This window comes from Caretta caretta, chromosome 28 (genome assembly GCF_965140235.1).
Source record: "Caretta caretta isolate rCarCar2 chromosome 28, rCarCar1.hap1, whole genome shotgun sequence".
NCBI lineage: Eukaryota > Metazoa > Chordata > Testudines > Cheloniidae > Caretta > Caretta caretta.
In genome coordinates, this window is record NC_134233.1 from 15,433,153 (window position 1) to 15,450,846 (window position 17,694).

General features: G+C 53.5%; 1 protein-coding gene across 1 annotated transcript in view; it reads right to left on the reverse strand.

Moving 5' to 3' along the window:
• The window catches only part of LOC142070246 (uncharacterized), a 29,975-nt gene extending 17,550 nt beyond the window's left edge, over positions 1-12,425 (reverse strand). The window contains exons 1-2 of the mRNA XM_075123804.1: positions 12,317-12,425; positions 89-181 (exon numbers count right to left, since the gene is read on the reverse strand). Of these exons, the coding sequence (XP_074979905.1) occupies positions 89-181; positions 12,317-12,425 (202 nt within the window). The remainder of the gene's footprint in view (positions 1-88; positions 182-12,316) is intronic.
• Between the last annotated feature and the right edge of the window lie 5,269 nt (positions 12,426-17,694).

A 17,694-nucleotide genomic window follows, 5' to 3' on the forward strand; every position in this document is an offset into this window, starting at 1 on the left:
CCAAGGTCTTGGTAGGCAAACCCACTTGTTTCCTTCAGGCACTGCCAGTCTTTGAGTTGGTTTAATCAGTCCTTAGCTGTACAGCCACCTCTCAGGAGCTCTCTGTCCCAGAGCTCCAGGACCCACGGCTCCTCCCCTCGTTCCAGCTGGGAGATCACGTCAGGATTGGAGGCTGGAAACCCTGCTCATGAGAAGGAAAACAAGGGAGATCAGGGGAATTCATGGGACATTTGTCACCGAAAAATGTTCTACTATTTTAACCCCAGCTCATTTTAAAGCAATAAAACCCCGGGGGCCAGCTCCCCATATGCTCAAAGGTGCAGGTCCCTCTGCTTTTGAGTGAATTCCCTATCTCCGTCTCTGCTGGGAACAAACACAGCCAGACACTCCTCATCAAAGGGGCTCCTAAAACATAGTGTAGGTAACTCCATGGCCCAGGAAGTGAAATCTCTGGCCAGAGGGGAAGTCCCCCTGAAACGGCTTCTTACTGACAGAATGAGACCCAGTGATAGTGGGAAAAGTCCTAAGGAAGCTGGGACCGGTGAGAATGGGCTAGTGGGGTTCTCTGCAGTAAGGAAGAGGAGGGAAAAGGGATGTCACTGAATACAGGATCTCAGGGGTGTGCGACGTTAATAAAGCCCATTTTGAGGAATTATGGACTACAGAGAGTCAGGTATAATGGTAGGGAGTATGAAAATTGCCCAGCGTGTGAAGGGGGATAGAATTATAGAAAGGTAGCACTGGAAGGCACCTTGGAAAGACGTCCTGTGGCAGGACAAAGAAACCTTAGACCATCCCTGACAGGTGTGTGTGTCCAACCTGTTCTTAAAAACCTACAACTATAGGGATTGCACAATCTCCCTTGGGAACCTATTTCAGTAATTAACTCCCCTTATCGTTAGAAAGCTTTTCCGAATATCCAACCTAACTCTCCCTTGCTTCAGATTAAGTTAATCGTTTCTTGTTCTACCCTGGTGGGCATGCAGAATTATCCAGCGCCATCCTTCTTACAGCAGACCATAACATTTTTATCCGATCCCCCTCTCACCCTTCTTTTCTCAAGCCTAAAATTATCCAGTTTTTTTTAACCTTTCCCCACAGGTGAAGTTTTCTAAATTTTGTATTTTTTGTTGCTTTCTTCTGAACTCTCTCTAATTTTCCCGCATCTAAAGCGTGATGCTCAGAATTAGACACGGAGACCGCATCAGTACCAAATAGAGCAGGACAAGTACGACCGATATCTTACATCTGACACTCCTGGTAATACACCAAACAACGATCTTAGCTTTATTTGCAACAGCATCACACTGTTGACTCGTATTCACTTTGTGATCCGCTATAGCCTCAGATCTTTTTCAGCAGTTCTGCCACCTAGACAGATATTCTCCATTTTGTAGTTGTGTATTGGATTTTTTCCTTCCGAAGTGGAGTACTTTGAACTTGCCTTTATTGAATTTCACCTTGTTGATTTCAGAGCAATTTGTCAGAGTGATTTTAAATTCTAATAGTGTTCTCCAAAGTGCCTGCAATCCTTCCCAGCTTGGTGTCAACCACAAATTTTATAGGCATACTCTCCACTCCACTGTCCATGTAATTAATTAAAATATTGAACAGTACCAGACCCAGGACTGACCCCAATTAGGAGACACCCTCCCATATTCCCCTCATTTCCTTATGCAAATGTCACGTGGGACTGTATCACTATTCCTCAGATCAAGCTATAATAACTCTTCTGCTTCCCCCGCATCCACTAGGCCAGTAATCTAAGTTCCCTCTAAGCTGTACGGCCGTGCAGCAGCCTATCAAGGGCCATGCAGGCGCTCAGGACTGCAGCCGGGGAGAGGCGCCTCTCCCCCGGCCCCAGCCATGTAAAGCTAAGGCCTTTGTTTGCAGCCAGATTAAAAGAGCATCAGTCATTAGCTGAGAAGCCGGAAGTCACATCCTCACATTCCATCTAATTTATATTAAAACAATGTCATATCAGGCTGTCAGGAAGGAGACCCCATCTTAATGGCCCCCACTATCAACAGATAAAGAAACAGATCTTAAGATGGCTAAAGAAAACTTAGTTCGATGGCGTCCTGTCTGTCAAGAAATCACTTATCAATATTAGTAGTTGTGAAGTCCTCATTTCTTTGTTTTGTCATTATGGTCCTCACTTCCCTATTGTTTGTCTGTATAGTCTCTGTCTGGTTCTTTAATTGTTTCATAATTAATTTTGCCAGGTGTAAATTAATGAAGGTGGTGGGGTAGGATAGCTTAAAGAATTTTGTTACACTATGTTAGGCTTGGTTAGTAAAATTTTAGTATAATGATTGGTTAAGGTCTAGCTAAGCAGGACTCAGGTTTCACTGTATAAAGTGAGGTCCAAGAAGGAGATCGGCTGGGAAGAGAAGAAGACGACGGAAAGACCTGGAAGAAGACAAACTCACCCCCAAGACTCAGCCTAAGATCAGGGCTGTTAAGAATCCTCTGCCCGAACGTGACGTGCAGCAAGTAGGACCCAGACAACACCAACCTTGCCTGGCCAACAGGGAAAGTTTGCCTGCGTGATCAGGGCTGGTGAGCATGGCATTGTAGGCTTAATGTGTATTCTGCTTGGTAATGGTTAATAAATAGAGGATCGGGATATTACCATGTAAGGCTCTTTCACTGGTAAAAGGTCCTGCACACCTACAGAAGTAGGATACACCCAGAGCCCTATGTACTGGGAAAGGGTGTGGGTACTTACATTGACCAGGTTAGTTACACCCTGACCCCTACGAATTGGGAACGGGTAGGTGCTTTTTGCCTGGAGCCTTACGAATTGGGACAACGTGTGAGTGCCCACATTAACCGGGTTACACCTGGAGCCCTATGGACTGGGAAAAGGTGGGGTGCCCTATTGTGTGCAGGTAACAGCCCCGGACCTGCCGTGGTCTCCCCACAGCCCAGGTGCTGGTGTGGGGAGAGAGGGTTGTGGGGAACCTGCAACCCAAACCCCTCATCCCCGGCCCCACCCCAGAACCCGCACCCCTAGCCGGAGCCCTCACCCCCCCCCGCCCACACACACCCAAACCCTCCGCCCCAGCCCTGGGTCCCCTCCTACACCCTGAAACCCTCATCCCCACCCCTGCCACACAACACCTCCATGCTGGTGCACATAACAAAACTCATTCCGCACATGGATGGGAAAAATTAAGAGGGAACACAGCCAGTAGCCTTGTCAAAGAAGGAAATTAGCTTGGTTTGGCATGATCATTCTAACTATGCTGACGTACTCACGCTTACTCATGTTGTCTTGAAATTTGCTACTCTTCATTGGCATGCCGAGCAGGGTTATTGGTTGAAATTTGGGTTTAATGGATCAAGGGGCTCCTGAGATAAAGCTTTCGGACAACGTGTGTTGTGTATTTTTATCGCATTTTGAAGGAGTTCCTTTTGGAAGTTTTGTCCTCTGATATCAACATGCCTGGGTTAAGAGCAATATTTTAGAGTACTTAAATCCAAATGCAGACGTTTCCCTGGTCTACACTTAGAAGTGTGGCCAACATTGCTCTGTGGGTTAGGGATGTGAAACCCTTCCCCCCCCCATAGCTACGCCAGCAAAATCTCTAGTGTAGACACAATTACAGTGGCAAAAGAAGTTCATTAAAAAAAAAATGAAGGAAATCCAATGTCCATAAACTACGTTAATTTAACTACAGTTGCCCAGTGCTGCCTCATGCCCTTCCAGCATACGGACGGTGGCTCAAGTTAAACCTCTGAAAACCAGAAAATGAAGAGGTAAAGTACACTACATCCTTAACTCTGCCCCTGGCCACTAACCCCGGAGCCGGCAATAGCCACTGCCAACGTGTCTGTCAGGGTGGTGCAGAGGTTAAGAGCTACCGAGGGAAGTGGAGGTTTCGCCATCTCTTGAAGTCTTCAAGTCGAGGCTGGACGCCTTTCCGGAAGATGATTTAGTCCAAGACAAGGTATTCAGCTTATGACAGCAGTGACTGGATGAAATTCTACCGTCTGTGTTGTACGTGTAACCCTTCTGCCAGGCCAAGTTGATAGCAGCAAGGGCCGGGTTCAGTACACCGGGGTTCCCTCTCACTAAAGCAAATGCAAAACTGGCTCGAGCCCCCACCCAGTGACCTGGGAAAATCTTACACACCCCCTGGGCGCCTCAAGGAGGCAATACTTCCCCTCTCGCAAGCACAGAGTCTTGGTGTAGTAGAGAATCTTTAATAACATGAGGCAAACAACATCAGCATTAAATTGGGGAAACACCACGACTAGTGTTCATTAACCAAACCATGAATGCCGACCCACCCCAGAAAAATTGGGCCACATCCTTTCCCTCAGGCTCTTGAGTCCCAGAACCCAAACGTCTCTTGAGTCCAGCAATCCACAAATCACCCAAAGTCCAAAAAAAGTCCAGCCCCGGAGTTCAAAAGTTCATCTGCAGAGTGTTACTCCCCAGTCTGGCTAAAATGTGCCTGGGTGTGGGGGGGAAAGAGGTAAGGGGCACCTTACGTGTCCTGAAGCTGACTGCCTTACAGGGCTCTGCTCCGCTCCACCACGACCAGCTCCGCTCTGCACAGCTCGCCGTCTCACGGCCGGCTCCGCTCAGCTCGCCGTCTCACGAACACGCCGCTGTCTCACGCCCGGCTCCGCTCAGCTCGCCGTCTCACGAACACGCCGCTGTCTCACGCCCGGCTCCGCTCAGCTCGCCGTCTCACGAACACGCCGCTGTCTCACGCCCAGCTCCGCTCAGCTCGCCGTCTCACAAACACGCCGCTGTCTCACGGCCGGCTCCGCTCAGCTCGCCGTCTCACGAACACGCCGCTGTCTCACGCCCGGCTCCGCTCAGCTCGCCGTCTCACGAACACGCCGCTGTCTCACGCCCGGCTCCGCTCAGCTCGCCGTCTCACGAACACGCCGCTGTCTCACGCCCGGCTCCGCTCAGCTCGCCGTCTCACGAACACGCCGCTGTCTCACGCCCGGCTCCGCTCAGCTCGCCGTCTCACGAACACGCCGCTGTCTCACGCCCGGCTCCGCTCAGCTCGCCGTCTCACGAACACCCCGCTGTCTCACGACCGGCTCCGCTCAGCTCGCCGTCTCACGAACACCCCGCTGTCTCACGCCCGGCTCCGCTCACCCCGCCGTCTCACGAACACGCCGCTGTCTCACGCCCGGCTCCGCTCAGCTCGCCGTCTCACGAACACGCCGCTGTCTCACGCCCGGCTCCGCTCAGCTCGCCGTCTCACGAACACGCCGCTCTCTCACGCCCGGCTCCGCTCAGCTCGCCGTCTCACGAACACCCCGCTGTCTCACGCCCGGCTCTGCTCACCCCGCCGTCTCACGAACACGCCGCCGTCTCACGCCCGGCTCCGCTCAGCTCACCGTCTCACGAACACCCCGCTGTCTCACGCCCGGCTCCGCTCAGCTCGCCGTCTCACGAACACGCCGCCGTCTCACGCCCGGCTCCGCTCAGCTCGCCGTCTCACGAACACGCCGCTGTCTCACGACCGGCTCCGCTCAGCTCGCCGTCTCACGAACACGCCGCTGTCTCACGCCCGGCTCCGCTCAGCTCGCCGTCTCACGAACACGCCGCCGTCTCACGCCCGGCTCCGCTCAGCTCGCCGTCTCACGAACACCCCGCTCTCTCACGCCCGGCTCCGCTCAGCTCGCCGTCTCACGAACACGCCGCTGTCTCACGCCCGGCTCCGCTCAGCTCGCCGTCTCACGAACACGCTGCTCTCTCACGCCCGGCTCCGCTCAGCTCGCCGTCTCACGAACACGCCGCTGTCTCACGCCCGGCTCCGCTCAGCTCGCCGTCTCACGAACACGCCGCTCTCTCACGCCCGGCTCCGCTCAGCTCGCCGTCTCACGAACACCCCGCTGTCTCACGCCCGGCTCTGCTCACCCCGCCGTCTCACGAACACGCCGCCGTCTCACGCCCGGCTCCGCTCAGCTCACCGTCTCACGAACACCCCGCTCTCTCACGCCCAGCTCCGCTCAGCTCGCCGTCTCACGAACACCCCGCTGTCTCACGCCCGGCTCTGCTCACGCCGCCGTCTCACAAATAGCTCCGCTGCACATTAGATCTTCCGGCTCCCCACTACTTGACACAGCGCTCAGTGATTTCAGCTCTCAGTGATTTCAGCTCATAGTAGTGGGAGCCTTAGTGCTGGTGCACCATAAGGCTGAAGTGAATTCAGCACAGTACCTGTAACAAAACTCTTAATAGACCCAAAATTAGCTCTGACATTCCACAGTGGAGAGAGACAGAGGTGCAATTGGTGCTTCAGGCTCTCACAAAGGGGCCTACACCACCAGGCACTAATACCTGTCTCAAGTCTCTCTCCATTCACAGAGTTTTGGAACCCATGTCCCTTGCCTAGTGAGTGCTACTTAGTTGATGGTGAGTCCTCCATCATAACAAAAAGGCCAAGTACAGTTCCAAGCACAGTTCCCATAATCAGGGTACTAACAATTTATTCTTCCCGCCCCAATAACAGAGACACTGGGGATCCCACAGCAGCCAAAGTGACCATTTGGGCAGTTATGGCCTATTGCTAGGCGGGGTGGATGTGCCTATGCAAATAAGATCAGCCCCTGAAGTTCTTTTCCACAACTTGCCACACCTCACCACCAGATGTCAGGGTGGAGCCCACCCTGTCTCTGCTTACATCCTCCCCCCAGCCGAGAATTTGGCGTCCCGACAAATCATACTCCCTTTATACCAACTCATTGGTTTCCTCCAAAGGGCCTCAGAAAGCCCACTTTGGCTTCCACAATCCTGTGTGCTAAATGTATTTGCTCCTCACTAGTCACCCCAGGTGCATCATAAGTTAACCGTTTTACTGGTCTTATCACCCTGTCTCGTCTATTGAGAATCTCTGTTGCCGAGGCAAGGGGAACATCCTCTTGATTGACGGATGGAGAGGCTTCCTTTGAGGGTCTCTTGGCTACTGGCGTAGGCCCCTGCACTCCTAGTTCTAACGCGGGAGGGTCCAAGGTGCCCAGGACATCCTCTACCTGTGTGTCTCCACATGGGGGTCTCATCAGCGGCACAGGGGTGTCAGAAAGGGGCCTAAATAATTCCGCCATAGGGTTTAGGGTGGAAAAGGGAGAACTCTCATTTGGTTCAGCTGGTCGAGACTGAAATCTTGTCTCCATCCCAGGATACACCAGGGTTGTGTCTTCCTCCTCAGACTCACTCTCAGATGTGCAGAATAGGGGTAAGTTAGCTGCAGGGGGCTCACTGTCTGTGTTGGATGGCAGCTTTGGTCTAGCACTTCTGTTCTGCCCGGCTGCCCTGTCATGGCCCATCTCATAAGGGGTGCTTACCAATTCCCCCACAGGGAGCAAAAGGTTTCTATGCACCGTCTTTATTTGCCCTGGACTGTCTTCAGGTTTGATCTTGTAGACCGGCAGATCTCCCAGCTTTTCCATCACCAGGTATGGTATTGCCTTCCATCTGTCAGCTATCTTGTGTTTGCCAGCAATACCCAAATTTCGCAGCAGGACTCTGTCCCCCGGCTGGAGCTCCTGCGATCGCACTCTAGCATCATATCGATGTTTGTTGCGGTCTGCGTTCTTCCGAGCCGCAGCAGTAGCTAAGCGATAAGCATCCCGCAGCCTTTCTCTTAGTCGGGATACGTATTGCTGATGAGTTTCATAGCTATCTCCATCCTCTGATACACCAAAGCACAAGTCTATGGGTAATCTTGGTTCTCGCCCAAACATCAAGAGATATGGGGTGACTCCCGTAGCATCGTTCTTTGTGGCATTGTAGGCATGCACCAGAAATGCGACATGCTGGCTCCAGGTTGCCTTCTGCTCTGGTCGCAAAGTTCCCAACATATCTAATAGGGTTCGGTTGAACCTCTCTGGCTGGGGATCACCTTGGGGGTGATAAGGCGTTGTCCTAGACTTTTTAATTCCTGCTATCTTCAGCACCTCCTTCAGAAGGTGACTCTCAAAATCCCGCCCCTGATCAGAGTGTATCCGAGCCGGGAATCCATAGACTGAGAAATATTTGTCCCACAATACTCGAGCGACGGTGGTGGCCCTCTGATCACGTGTGGGATATGCCTGTGCATACCGTGTAAAATGGTCAGTCACTACTAGAATGTTCCCAACATTCCTCTTGTCTACCTCTACAGACAAGAAATCAATGCATACCAATTCCAAAGGTTTGTTGCTGGTGATGTTCTTGAGATATGCAGCCCTCGTGGGCAGAGTTTTCCTTTGAACACATCGAGCACAAGTCTCACATTTCCTGCGAACATCTTCAGCCATTCGGGGCCAATAGAACCTACTACGAATAAGTTCCAGGGTCCTCTCCATCCCTAAATGCCCAAAGTCATCATGCAGGGCCCTCATGGCCAGGGCTCTGTACTTTTTTGGCAGTACTAGTTGTGCTCGTTGCTTTTGTAAAGAGTCGGTGGTCATTCGGTGTAGCACTCCCTGAATCAGTTTTAATTTGGTCCATTCTCTCAATAGTAGTTTACCCTCCGGGTTAGGTGGGACAACCGCAGCTGGGCTTCGCCCCTCCCTTTTGGCAAGTAGTGTATCACGAATGTCAATATCTTGCCGCTGGGCTTCTTGCCAGTCAGCCGCATTGAGCATGGGCAAAGGGGATTGGTCCAATGCAATATAGTTCACTGAGGCAGAAGGCATGCATTCAGGGGGCAGGCCCAAAGCTTCTGCAATACATCCCTGAAGGCTCTCACAGGCCTCTGGCTCTCGACGACTCACACTGCAAATAGCTCTCACTCCATCTGTGGGTATCACAGCAACTTCTGGAGCCTGCGGACGCCTGGACAATGCATCTGCATCTACATTGCTTCTCCCGGATCGGTACTGAATGCTAAACTCATAGCTAGCCAAGGCGGCCACCCATCTCTGCCCTGTAGCATCCAGCTTAGCACTTGTTAACACATAAGTCAGTGGATTGTTGTCTGTCCACACCTGGAACTGAGCACCATACAAGTAGTCTCGAAATTTCTCAGTGATGGCCCATTTCAAGGCCAAGAATTCCAGCTTGTGGGTGGGATAGCGAGTTTCACTATCAGACAATCCTCGGCTGGCAAAGGCTACAGGTTTACATTTGCCTTCCACTTCCTGGTACAGGACTGCTCCCAGACCCTCCAAACTGGCATCAGTATGCAGGATAAATGGTTTGCTTGGGTCAGCAAAAACTAGGACTGGAGCATGAGTTAGGCAAGTAATGATTTCTCGAAAAGCCCTTTCACATCTCTCATCCCACCGTGGCCCAAATGGTGCAAAGGGGCCATAGTTTCTCTGCACAGGAGGCTTTGGGAACCTCCCCTTATTCCTGGTCTTAGATTTGTTCTTGCTGGACTGATGTCCCCTGGTAAGATCATTCAGAGGCTTTACAATCGTAGCATAGTTTTTCACAAACCTGCGGTAGTAGCCACTAAATCCAAGAAAGGTCTTGAGTTCTCTGTAGTTACTTGGACGTGGCCATGTAGTGAGTGCTTCTATTTTATCAGGATCAGTACTCACACCCTCTTGGGATACGATGTGACCCACATACTTCACTGAGGTTCTGCAGAACTGGCATTTGTCAATTGAAAGCTTCAGACCATAATCCTCCAACCTATCAAGCACTTTAAGAAGTCTTTCTTCATGCTCCTCTAAGGTTCTTCCAAACACAATAAGGTCATCCAAATAAACTAACACTTGCAGTAAATTCATGTCTCCCACAACTCTCTCCATGAGACGTTGAAAGGTGGCAGGTGCTCCAGAAATCCCTTGGGGCATGCGTTCGAACTGATAAAACCCTAATGGGCAGATGAAGGCGGTCTTCTCCTTATCTTCTTCTCCCAGAGGGATCTGGTAGTACCCACTTCGAAGATCCAACACAGAGAACCACTGGCTTCCCAGCAAACAGTCTAAGGCATCTTGCACTCGAGGCATAGTGTACTGGTCGACCACAGTACGGCTGTTTAGGGTGCGGTAGTCAATACACATCCGGATTTTCCCATTCTTTTTACGGACTACCACAATGGGCGAGGCGTATGGGCTGCGGGACTCTGTAATGATGCCATTCGCAGCCAGCTCCTGAAGATGATGTCGCACGTCTTCCATCTCAGAGAGAGCAATCTTCCTAGATCTCTCCCTAAAAGGTCGAGAGTCATGTAGTCTGATATTGTGTTCTACTCCTTTTGCACATCCCACATCCCACTCATGCAGTGAGAACACCTTGGATCTTTCACAAAGTTTCTTCCTCAGGCGATCTTTCCACTCCTCGGACACAGGTGAATCTCCAAAGTCAAACTTTGCTGGGTCTATCGTCGGAACTTGCGTTTCACACTGGGGGGTTACAATTGACTCGGGCTCAAAGAGGTCTGCTATTTTTTGTCCTCGCCTCACAAAAATATCACGACTTGTTCCATTAGCAATCAGTATAGTCACCTCTTCCTGGGCTTCAGCAGGTAGGGTTATGACTCCACTAAGAACCAGCACTCCTTCAGGGAGCCCTCCCTCAGTCGGCTGCTCTACCACTGCTAATGTTCTCTTATTGCCTTTCAGGCAGGTACTCATGACAATCACCTCCTTTTCTGTCATTGCAGGCACCACTAAGGGGACCGGGCCTGCGTACCTCAGTGCTCCCACCGGCAAATCAGGCATCACTCTTTTTGCATCCTCAATTTTTCTGTAGGCTGCGGCACAATGTGTGTGTATCACTAAGGTATTCAGGTATTGGTCCCCTGCTCGCTGTCTGCAGTAATCTGCAAGTACCTTAAAGAGGCTGGAGTTGGTCCCTATCAGCACGGACACATCAGAGACACCTTTAGGGTCAGGGCATATTAAAGCTGCAGTGTCCACCTCCTGTCTTACCCCAGCGATCTCTTCTGGGAATTCCAGGTGTACAATGACATACCCCTGATACGGGTATTCATCCATGCTGAGACCACACAGGCCAAGCCCTGTCAAGGGCTGTATAGGCAGATGCATAAGCATCTGCTGGTAGAAAGACTGGAATATGATAGTCACTTGGGATCCCGTGTCAAGCACGGCTCTACATTCTGTCCCTTCAACCTTTACAGTGACCTCAGCTCGAGGTCCTATCAATCCTGGTGGGATTCGGGTGGCATGGTTCTTCGCAGAGGAGCCTCCAAACCCTGCAGGCCTAGGCGGCTCCCTTCCCAGGCCCTGGGGCCGTTTCCCGACTTTCCCCAGGTGGTCCTCAGCTTTTGGTATACTAGCGGGGGATTCTCTGCATTCTGACACCTGGCAGCAATGTGCCCATCCTGGCCACACCGGTAGCAGAAGAAGGATTGCCCTTTCCCGTGTTGCCGGGGTGGGGCAGAGGTTCTAAATGTAGTCTTCTGGACCGTGGTAACAGGGGGTTCCTTGTACGCTGAAGTCTTTGCTGAATCGATAGTATTCTCTAGTTCAGCCACTTTCTGTGTCAGAACCTGAACTCGTTGGGTAAGTTCCTCTTGAGGATTCACCATCAGCGCCTTGGGCGCTCGTATGGATGTTGTGGCAGTTGCCTGGGGTGGCTGAACCTCCCAAACCTCACCAGCTGCCTGCCTCTCTTCCTCCTCTCGGACCTCTTTTATCAGTCGAGAGTAACCCGGTGGATTGTCTTGGCGCTCCCTTAATCGAAGGTGGAGAAGGATTGGGTTCTGATATTGAATTCCCCTCACAATCTGAGCCAATCTAGTCCGGTCCATTTGCTCAACCGCTACTGCTCCCCTCATGATGGCTCTCTGTAATAATTTCTCCAACCTCTGTATGTAGGCAGAAACTTTCTCTTCCTTTTGTTGCCTGGCATTGAGGAACTTGCAATAAACATCCTCTGAGCCCTCGGTTCTCCCAAAGGCATGATCAAGGGCCTCTAGGCAGTCCTTTACCTTGACCCCAGGGTTACTGAGCTTCAGGGTGCGAATCACATCTAGGGCTGGTCCCCTGAGGCACTCTACTAGTCGCCTTCTCTTTTCAGCATCAGGTACTGCCCACTCCTGCAGCATTTCAGTGGTGTGTTCCAGCCAGGGTTCAAATGCTTCCTCCCCGGGTATTGGGGTGGGACCCCCAGAAAACAGCCTCAGTTTACGATAGGGGCTTGACTCAGGGTGGGGTGGCACAACCTTCTCTAATGCTTGCCCCAAAGCCTTCACCCACTCATCAGGTGATGGAGCAGCCTCCCGGGTTGGGACTCCTGGGTCAAGGCCCAACAGGCCCGGCATATCAGCCAAGGTCTTCCCCTCTTTCCCCAAAAAGGCTGACATTTTCTTTAAAAACTCCACTTCAGATGCAGGAGCCGGTGAGGGCTGGCTCCCAGTAGTTATTACCTTCCACTCACCATCTTCCACTGCTATCGTGCCTGGAACCTGTAGTGGGTCCACAGCCGACGGCAGCTCACACAGTACAGCAAAATCTCCGTCCTCCCTCACAAATATGCGCCCACGCATTTTACACTTACTCAGGTACCCAGTGGATGCCCTTAAGGTAGGCTCTATTGAGCCTTCATCGAATGCCTCCGGCACCCCGGTCACCAGGACACAGTTCCTAGGGTTAATATTCATCCCCCTGCACCAATCCTCTAGCAAATGTAGGGCCATTATACAAACTGTAATTTCTTTCCCAAATATAACAGATCAAAACAACAACAACCAGATTCTGGGTTTTCCCAATTTAATGACTCACCTAAGATGTGCTTGCGAGGGGTACTGACCCAGTCTCGATCCCGGACGAGCCCCCAAAAATGTAACCCTTCTGCCAGGCCAAGTTGATAGCAGCAAGGGCCGGGTTCAGTACACCGGGGTTCCCTCTCACTAAAGCAAATGCAAAACTGGCTCGAGCCCCCACCCAGTGACCTGGGAAAATCTTACACACCCCCTGGGCGCCTCAAGGAGGCAATACTTCCCCTCTCGCAAGCACAGAGTCTTGGTGTAGTAGAGAATCTTTAATAACATGAGGCAAACAACATCAGCATTAAATTGGGGAAACACCACGACTAGTGTTCATTAACCAAACCATGAATGCCGACCCACCCCAGAAAAATTGGGCCACATCCTTTCCCTCAGGCTCTTGAGTCCCAGAACCCAAACGTCTCTTGAGTCCAGCAATCCACAAATCACCCAAAGTCCAAAAAAAGTCCAGCCCCGGAGTTCAAAAGTTCATCTGCAGAGTGTTACTCCCCAGTCTGGCTAAAATGTGCCTGGGTGTGGGGGGGAAAGAGGTAAGGGGCACCTTACGTGTCCTGAAGCTGACTGCCTTACAGGGCTCTGCTCCGCTCCACCACGACCAGCTCCGCTCTGCACAGCTCGCCGTCTCACGGCCGGCTCTGCTCAGCTCGCCGTCTCACGAACACGCCGCTGTCTCACGCCCGGCTCCGCTCAGCTCGCCGTCTCACGAACACGCCGCTGTCTCACGCCCGGCTCCGCTCAGCTCGCCGTCTCACGAACACGCCGCTGTCTCACGCCCGGCTCCGCTCAGCTCGCCGTCTCACGAACACCCCGCTGTCTCACGCCCGGCTCCGCTCAGCTCGCCGTCTCACGAACACCCCGCTGTCTCACGCCCGGCTCCGCTCAGCTCGCCGTCTCACGAACACGCCGCTGTCTCACGCCCGGCTCCGCTCAGCTCGCCGTCTCACGAACACGCCGCTGTCTCACGCCCGGCTCCGCTCAGCTCGCCGTCTCACGAACACGCCGCTGTCTCACGCCCAGCTCCGCTCAGCTCGCCGTCTCACGAACACCCCGCTGTCTCACGCCCGGCTCCGCTCAGCTCGCCGTCTCACGAACACGCCGCCGTCTCACGCCCGGCTCCGCTCAGCTCGCCGTCTCACGAACACGCCGCCGTCTCACGCCCGGCTCCGCTCAGCTCGCCGTCTCACGAACACGCCGCCGTCTCACGGCCGGCTCCGCTCAGCTCGCCGTCTCACGAACACGCCGCCGTCTCACGCCCGGCTCCGCTCAGCTCGCCGTCTCACGAACACCCCGCTGTCTCACGCCCGGCTCCGCTCAGCTCGCCGTCTCACGAACACGCCGCTCTCTCACGCCCGGCTCCGCTCAGCTCGCCGTCTCACGAACACGCCGCTCTCTCACGCCCGGCTCCGCTCAGCTCGCCGTCTCACAAACACGCCGCTGTCTCACGCCCGGCTCCGCTCAGCTCGCCGTCTCACGAACACCCCGCTGTCTCACGCCCGGCTCCGCTCAGCTCGCCGTCTCACAAACACCCCGCCGTCTCACGCCCGGCTCCGCTCAGCTCGCCGTCTCACGAACACCCCGCTCTCTCACGCCCGGCTCCGCTCAGCTCGCCGTCTCACAAACACGCCGCTGTCTCACGACCGGCTCCGCTCAGCTCGCCGTCTCACGAACACGCCGCTGTCTCACGACCGGCTCCGCTCAGCGTCTCACGAACACGCCGCTGTCTCACGCCCGGCTCCGCTCAGCTCGCCGTCTCACGAACACGCCGCTGTCTCACGCCCGGCTCCGCTCAGCTCGCCGTCTCACGAACACCCCGCTGTCTCACGCCCGGCTCCGCTCAGCTCGCTGTCTCACGAACACCCCGCTCTCTCACGCCCGGCTCCGCTCAGCTCGCTGTCTCACGAACACGCCGCTGTCTCACGCCCGGCTCTGCTCACGCCGCCGTCTCACAAATAGCTCCGCTGCACACCAGATCTTCCGGCTCCCCACTACTTGACACAGTGCTCAGTGATTTCAGCTCTCAGTGATTTCAGCTCATAGTAGTGGGAGCCTTAATGCTGGTGCACCATAAGGCTGAAGTGAATTCAGCACAGTACCTGTAACAAAACTCTTAATAGACCCAAAATTAGCTCTGACATTCCACAGTGGAGAGAGACAGAGGTGCAATTGGTGCTTCAGGCTCTCACAAAGGGGCCTACACCACCAGGCACTAATACCTGTCTCAAGTCTCTCTCCATTCACAGAGTTTTGGAACCCATGTCCCTTGCCTAGTGAGTGCTACTCAGTTGATGGTGAGTCCTCCATCATAACAAAAAAGGCCAAGTACAGTTCCAAGCACAGTTCCCATAATCAGGGTACTAACAATTTATTCTTCCCGCCCCAATAACAGAGACACTGGGGATCCCACAGCAGCCAAAGTGACCATTTGGGCAGTTATGGCCTATTGCTAGGCGGGGTGGATGTGCCTATGCAAATAAGATCAGCCCCTGAAGTTCTTTTCCACAACTTGCCACACCTCACCACCAGATGTCAGGGTGGATCCCACCCTGTCTCTGCTTACATACGGGTGGCCCCTGAGGGCCCAAGTCTGCCTCATTTCACGGCTGAGTTTGCTAGGTGGTACCAGCAAAGGTGCGCAAGGGGGCGTTTTTGCCGTGGGAACGGTCAGCGCTCTGCTGGCGGAGGGGTTAATGGCCTCCAGGGCTTCAGCGAAGACAATGACGCAGAAGGAATCCTCACGGGGAGGGTAAATGGGTGGTAAGATTTTGCAAGTCTGGGTTGGTTTGCGTGGAGGAAGCTCAGAGCAGCTTCCGTTCACGAGGCCAGACCTATCCCCCCGTTCTGCCTTAGCAGAGGGTTGTTAAGACTTTGTGCTGTAGTTCTCCCATGCTCTGTTCCCCGTGTTGTGTAGCAGGGCAGGGCACAGGGCTGGTGTGTGTGTCCCTGGCATGGTGGGGTGTCGCTGAAACAGGGAAGAGTTAAGGTTACATTGTGGGGGTGACATGAACCTTAATTAGTCACTTCCCCTTCTAGTAACCATGGGCACAGGAATCCTTACCCAGCGAGGTCACATTCTCGTAGTTCTCCTGCATGACGTCTCTGTAGAGGACTCTCTGAGTGGGGTCCAGCAGAGCCCCCTCTTCCCTGGTGAAATACACAGCCACCTCCTCGAAGGTCACCGGCCCCTGAAAGAGCCAGAGCCCCACACTCAGGACCTGCTGCCCCACTCACAGCCCCACTATTCGTGGGGGAAAGGAGCCGATCAAACGGAAGCTCTGGATGGTTTGGCATCAACAGAGTCCCACCCCCACCCCGCTCAGAGCACCCAGGAGGCATCAGGGTGAGGGGAGAAAGAGAGGGACCCTCGCCCCCCCCCAGCAGAGAGAGGGGACAGGGGTCCTCACATCCATCACTCCCCTACTAGCCAGGGGCTGATACAGGAGATGGAGACCCCCCGCCCCCAGCAGGCTCCAGGCCCCCTGGCAAGTAGCCCAACTCCCTCCCCATTCCCAGCAGCTGGATGTGAGGGGATGGAGCATCTCCCTTAAGCCCCACTGGTGGGTGCCCCCTTCTTCTCTCACAGCAGCCGCTGGTTGATCAGTTCCAGCTCCAGCCCTAGGGGTCTGGAAGGTTTTCCCAAGACTGTCCAGGGATGGGGGGGGGTTGTTTCCTGTTCCAAAAATGAAGGCATTTCCCCCCCCCAAACCCTAAGAGTCTCGTCCTAGACTCTAGGAACCGGGTGACACAAGTCTCAGCAAGTTTGTCACACCTTCTTTCAGCTCCATGGCATATTTTTCTGCCTTCTCCCACCATCAGTGCATTCACTGCTCCTTTCCCACCGGCAACTCCCGGACAGTCCCGACCTGAACCGGTTCCAGTGCAACCCTTCCCCTTCCCCTTCCCCTTCCCACGGGAGGACGGGGTGGTCTGGGACAAAACATGGAGGTTATTCTGCAGCCTGTCAAGGCAAAAGGAGCATTGGGGGAGATGTCAGAACAGGCTTCAGTTAGCGTCACATCCCAGTTCTCTGCCCACCCCCTTCCCAAACCTTTCCCTGCAGAAAGACATTCCAGGCTCTGCCATTCAAACGCCAGAAATGTCCCAAACACAAGCCCTGGTAATAAGAGTGGGGTAAGAGTACCTACATATCTGTGGGTGAGGGGGCTCAGGGCTGGGATTTAGGGTGTGGGGCGGTGCTTACCTGGGGGGGGGGCTCCCCGGAAGGGCAACAAGAACTCCCCTCCACATGCTGCCTCTGCCCCCAGGCACCGCCCCCGCAGTTCCCATTGGCTGTGGTTCCCAGCCAGTCGTAGGACTGGAAGGGACCTCGAGAGGTCAGCTGGTCCCGTCCCCTGCACTCATGGCAGGGCTAAGTATTATCTAGACCGTCCCTGAGAGGTGTTTGTCCAGCCTGCTCTGAAAAATCCCCAATGATGGAGATTCCACAACCTCCCTGGGAAATTTACTCCCGTGCTTCACCACCCCGACAGGCAGGAAGTTTTTCCTAATGTCCAACCTGAACCGCCCTGGCTGCAATTGAAGCCCATTGCTTCTTGTCCTGTCCCCAGAGGTTAAGGAGAACAATTCTTCTCCCTCTTGTAACCACCTTTTATGTCCTTGAAAACTGTGATCATGTCCCCCCTCAGTCTTCTCTTCTCCAGACTAAGACAAACCCAGTGTTTTCACTCTTCCCTGATGGGTCATGTTTTCTAGACCTTGAATCGTTTTTGATGCTCTTCTCTGGACTTTCCCCAATTTGTCCACCTCTTTCCTGAAGTGTGGTGCCCAGAACTGGACACAATCCTCCAGTTGAGGTCTAATCCGCGCGGAGTAGAGTGGAAGAATTACGGTAATTCTCGTGTCTTGCTTTCAACACTCCTGCTAATACGTCCCAGAAGGATGTTTCCTTTTTTTTTTTTTTGCAGCAGTGTTAAACTGTTGACTCATATTTAGCTTGTGATCCACTCTGACCCCCAGATCCCTTCCCGCAGGGCTCCTTCCTAGGCCGTCATTGCCCATTTTGTGTGTGTGC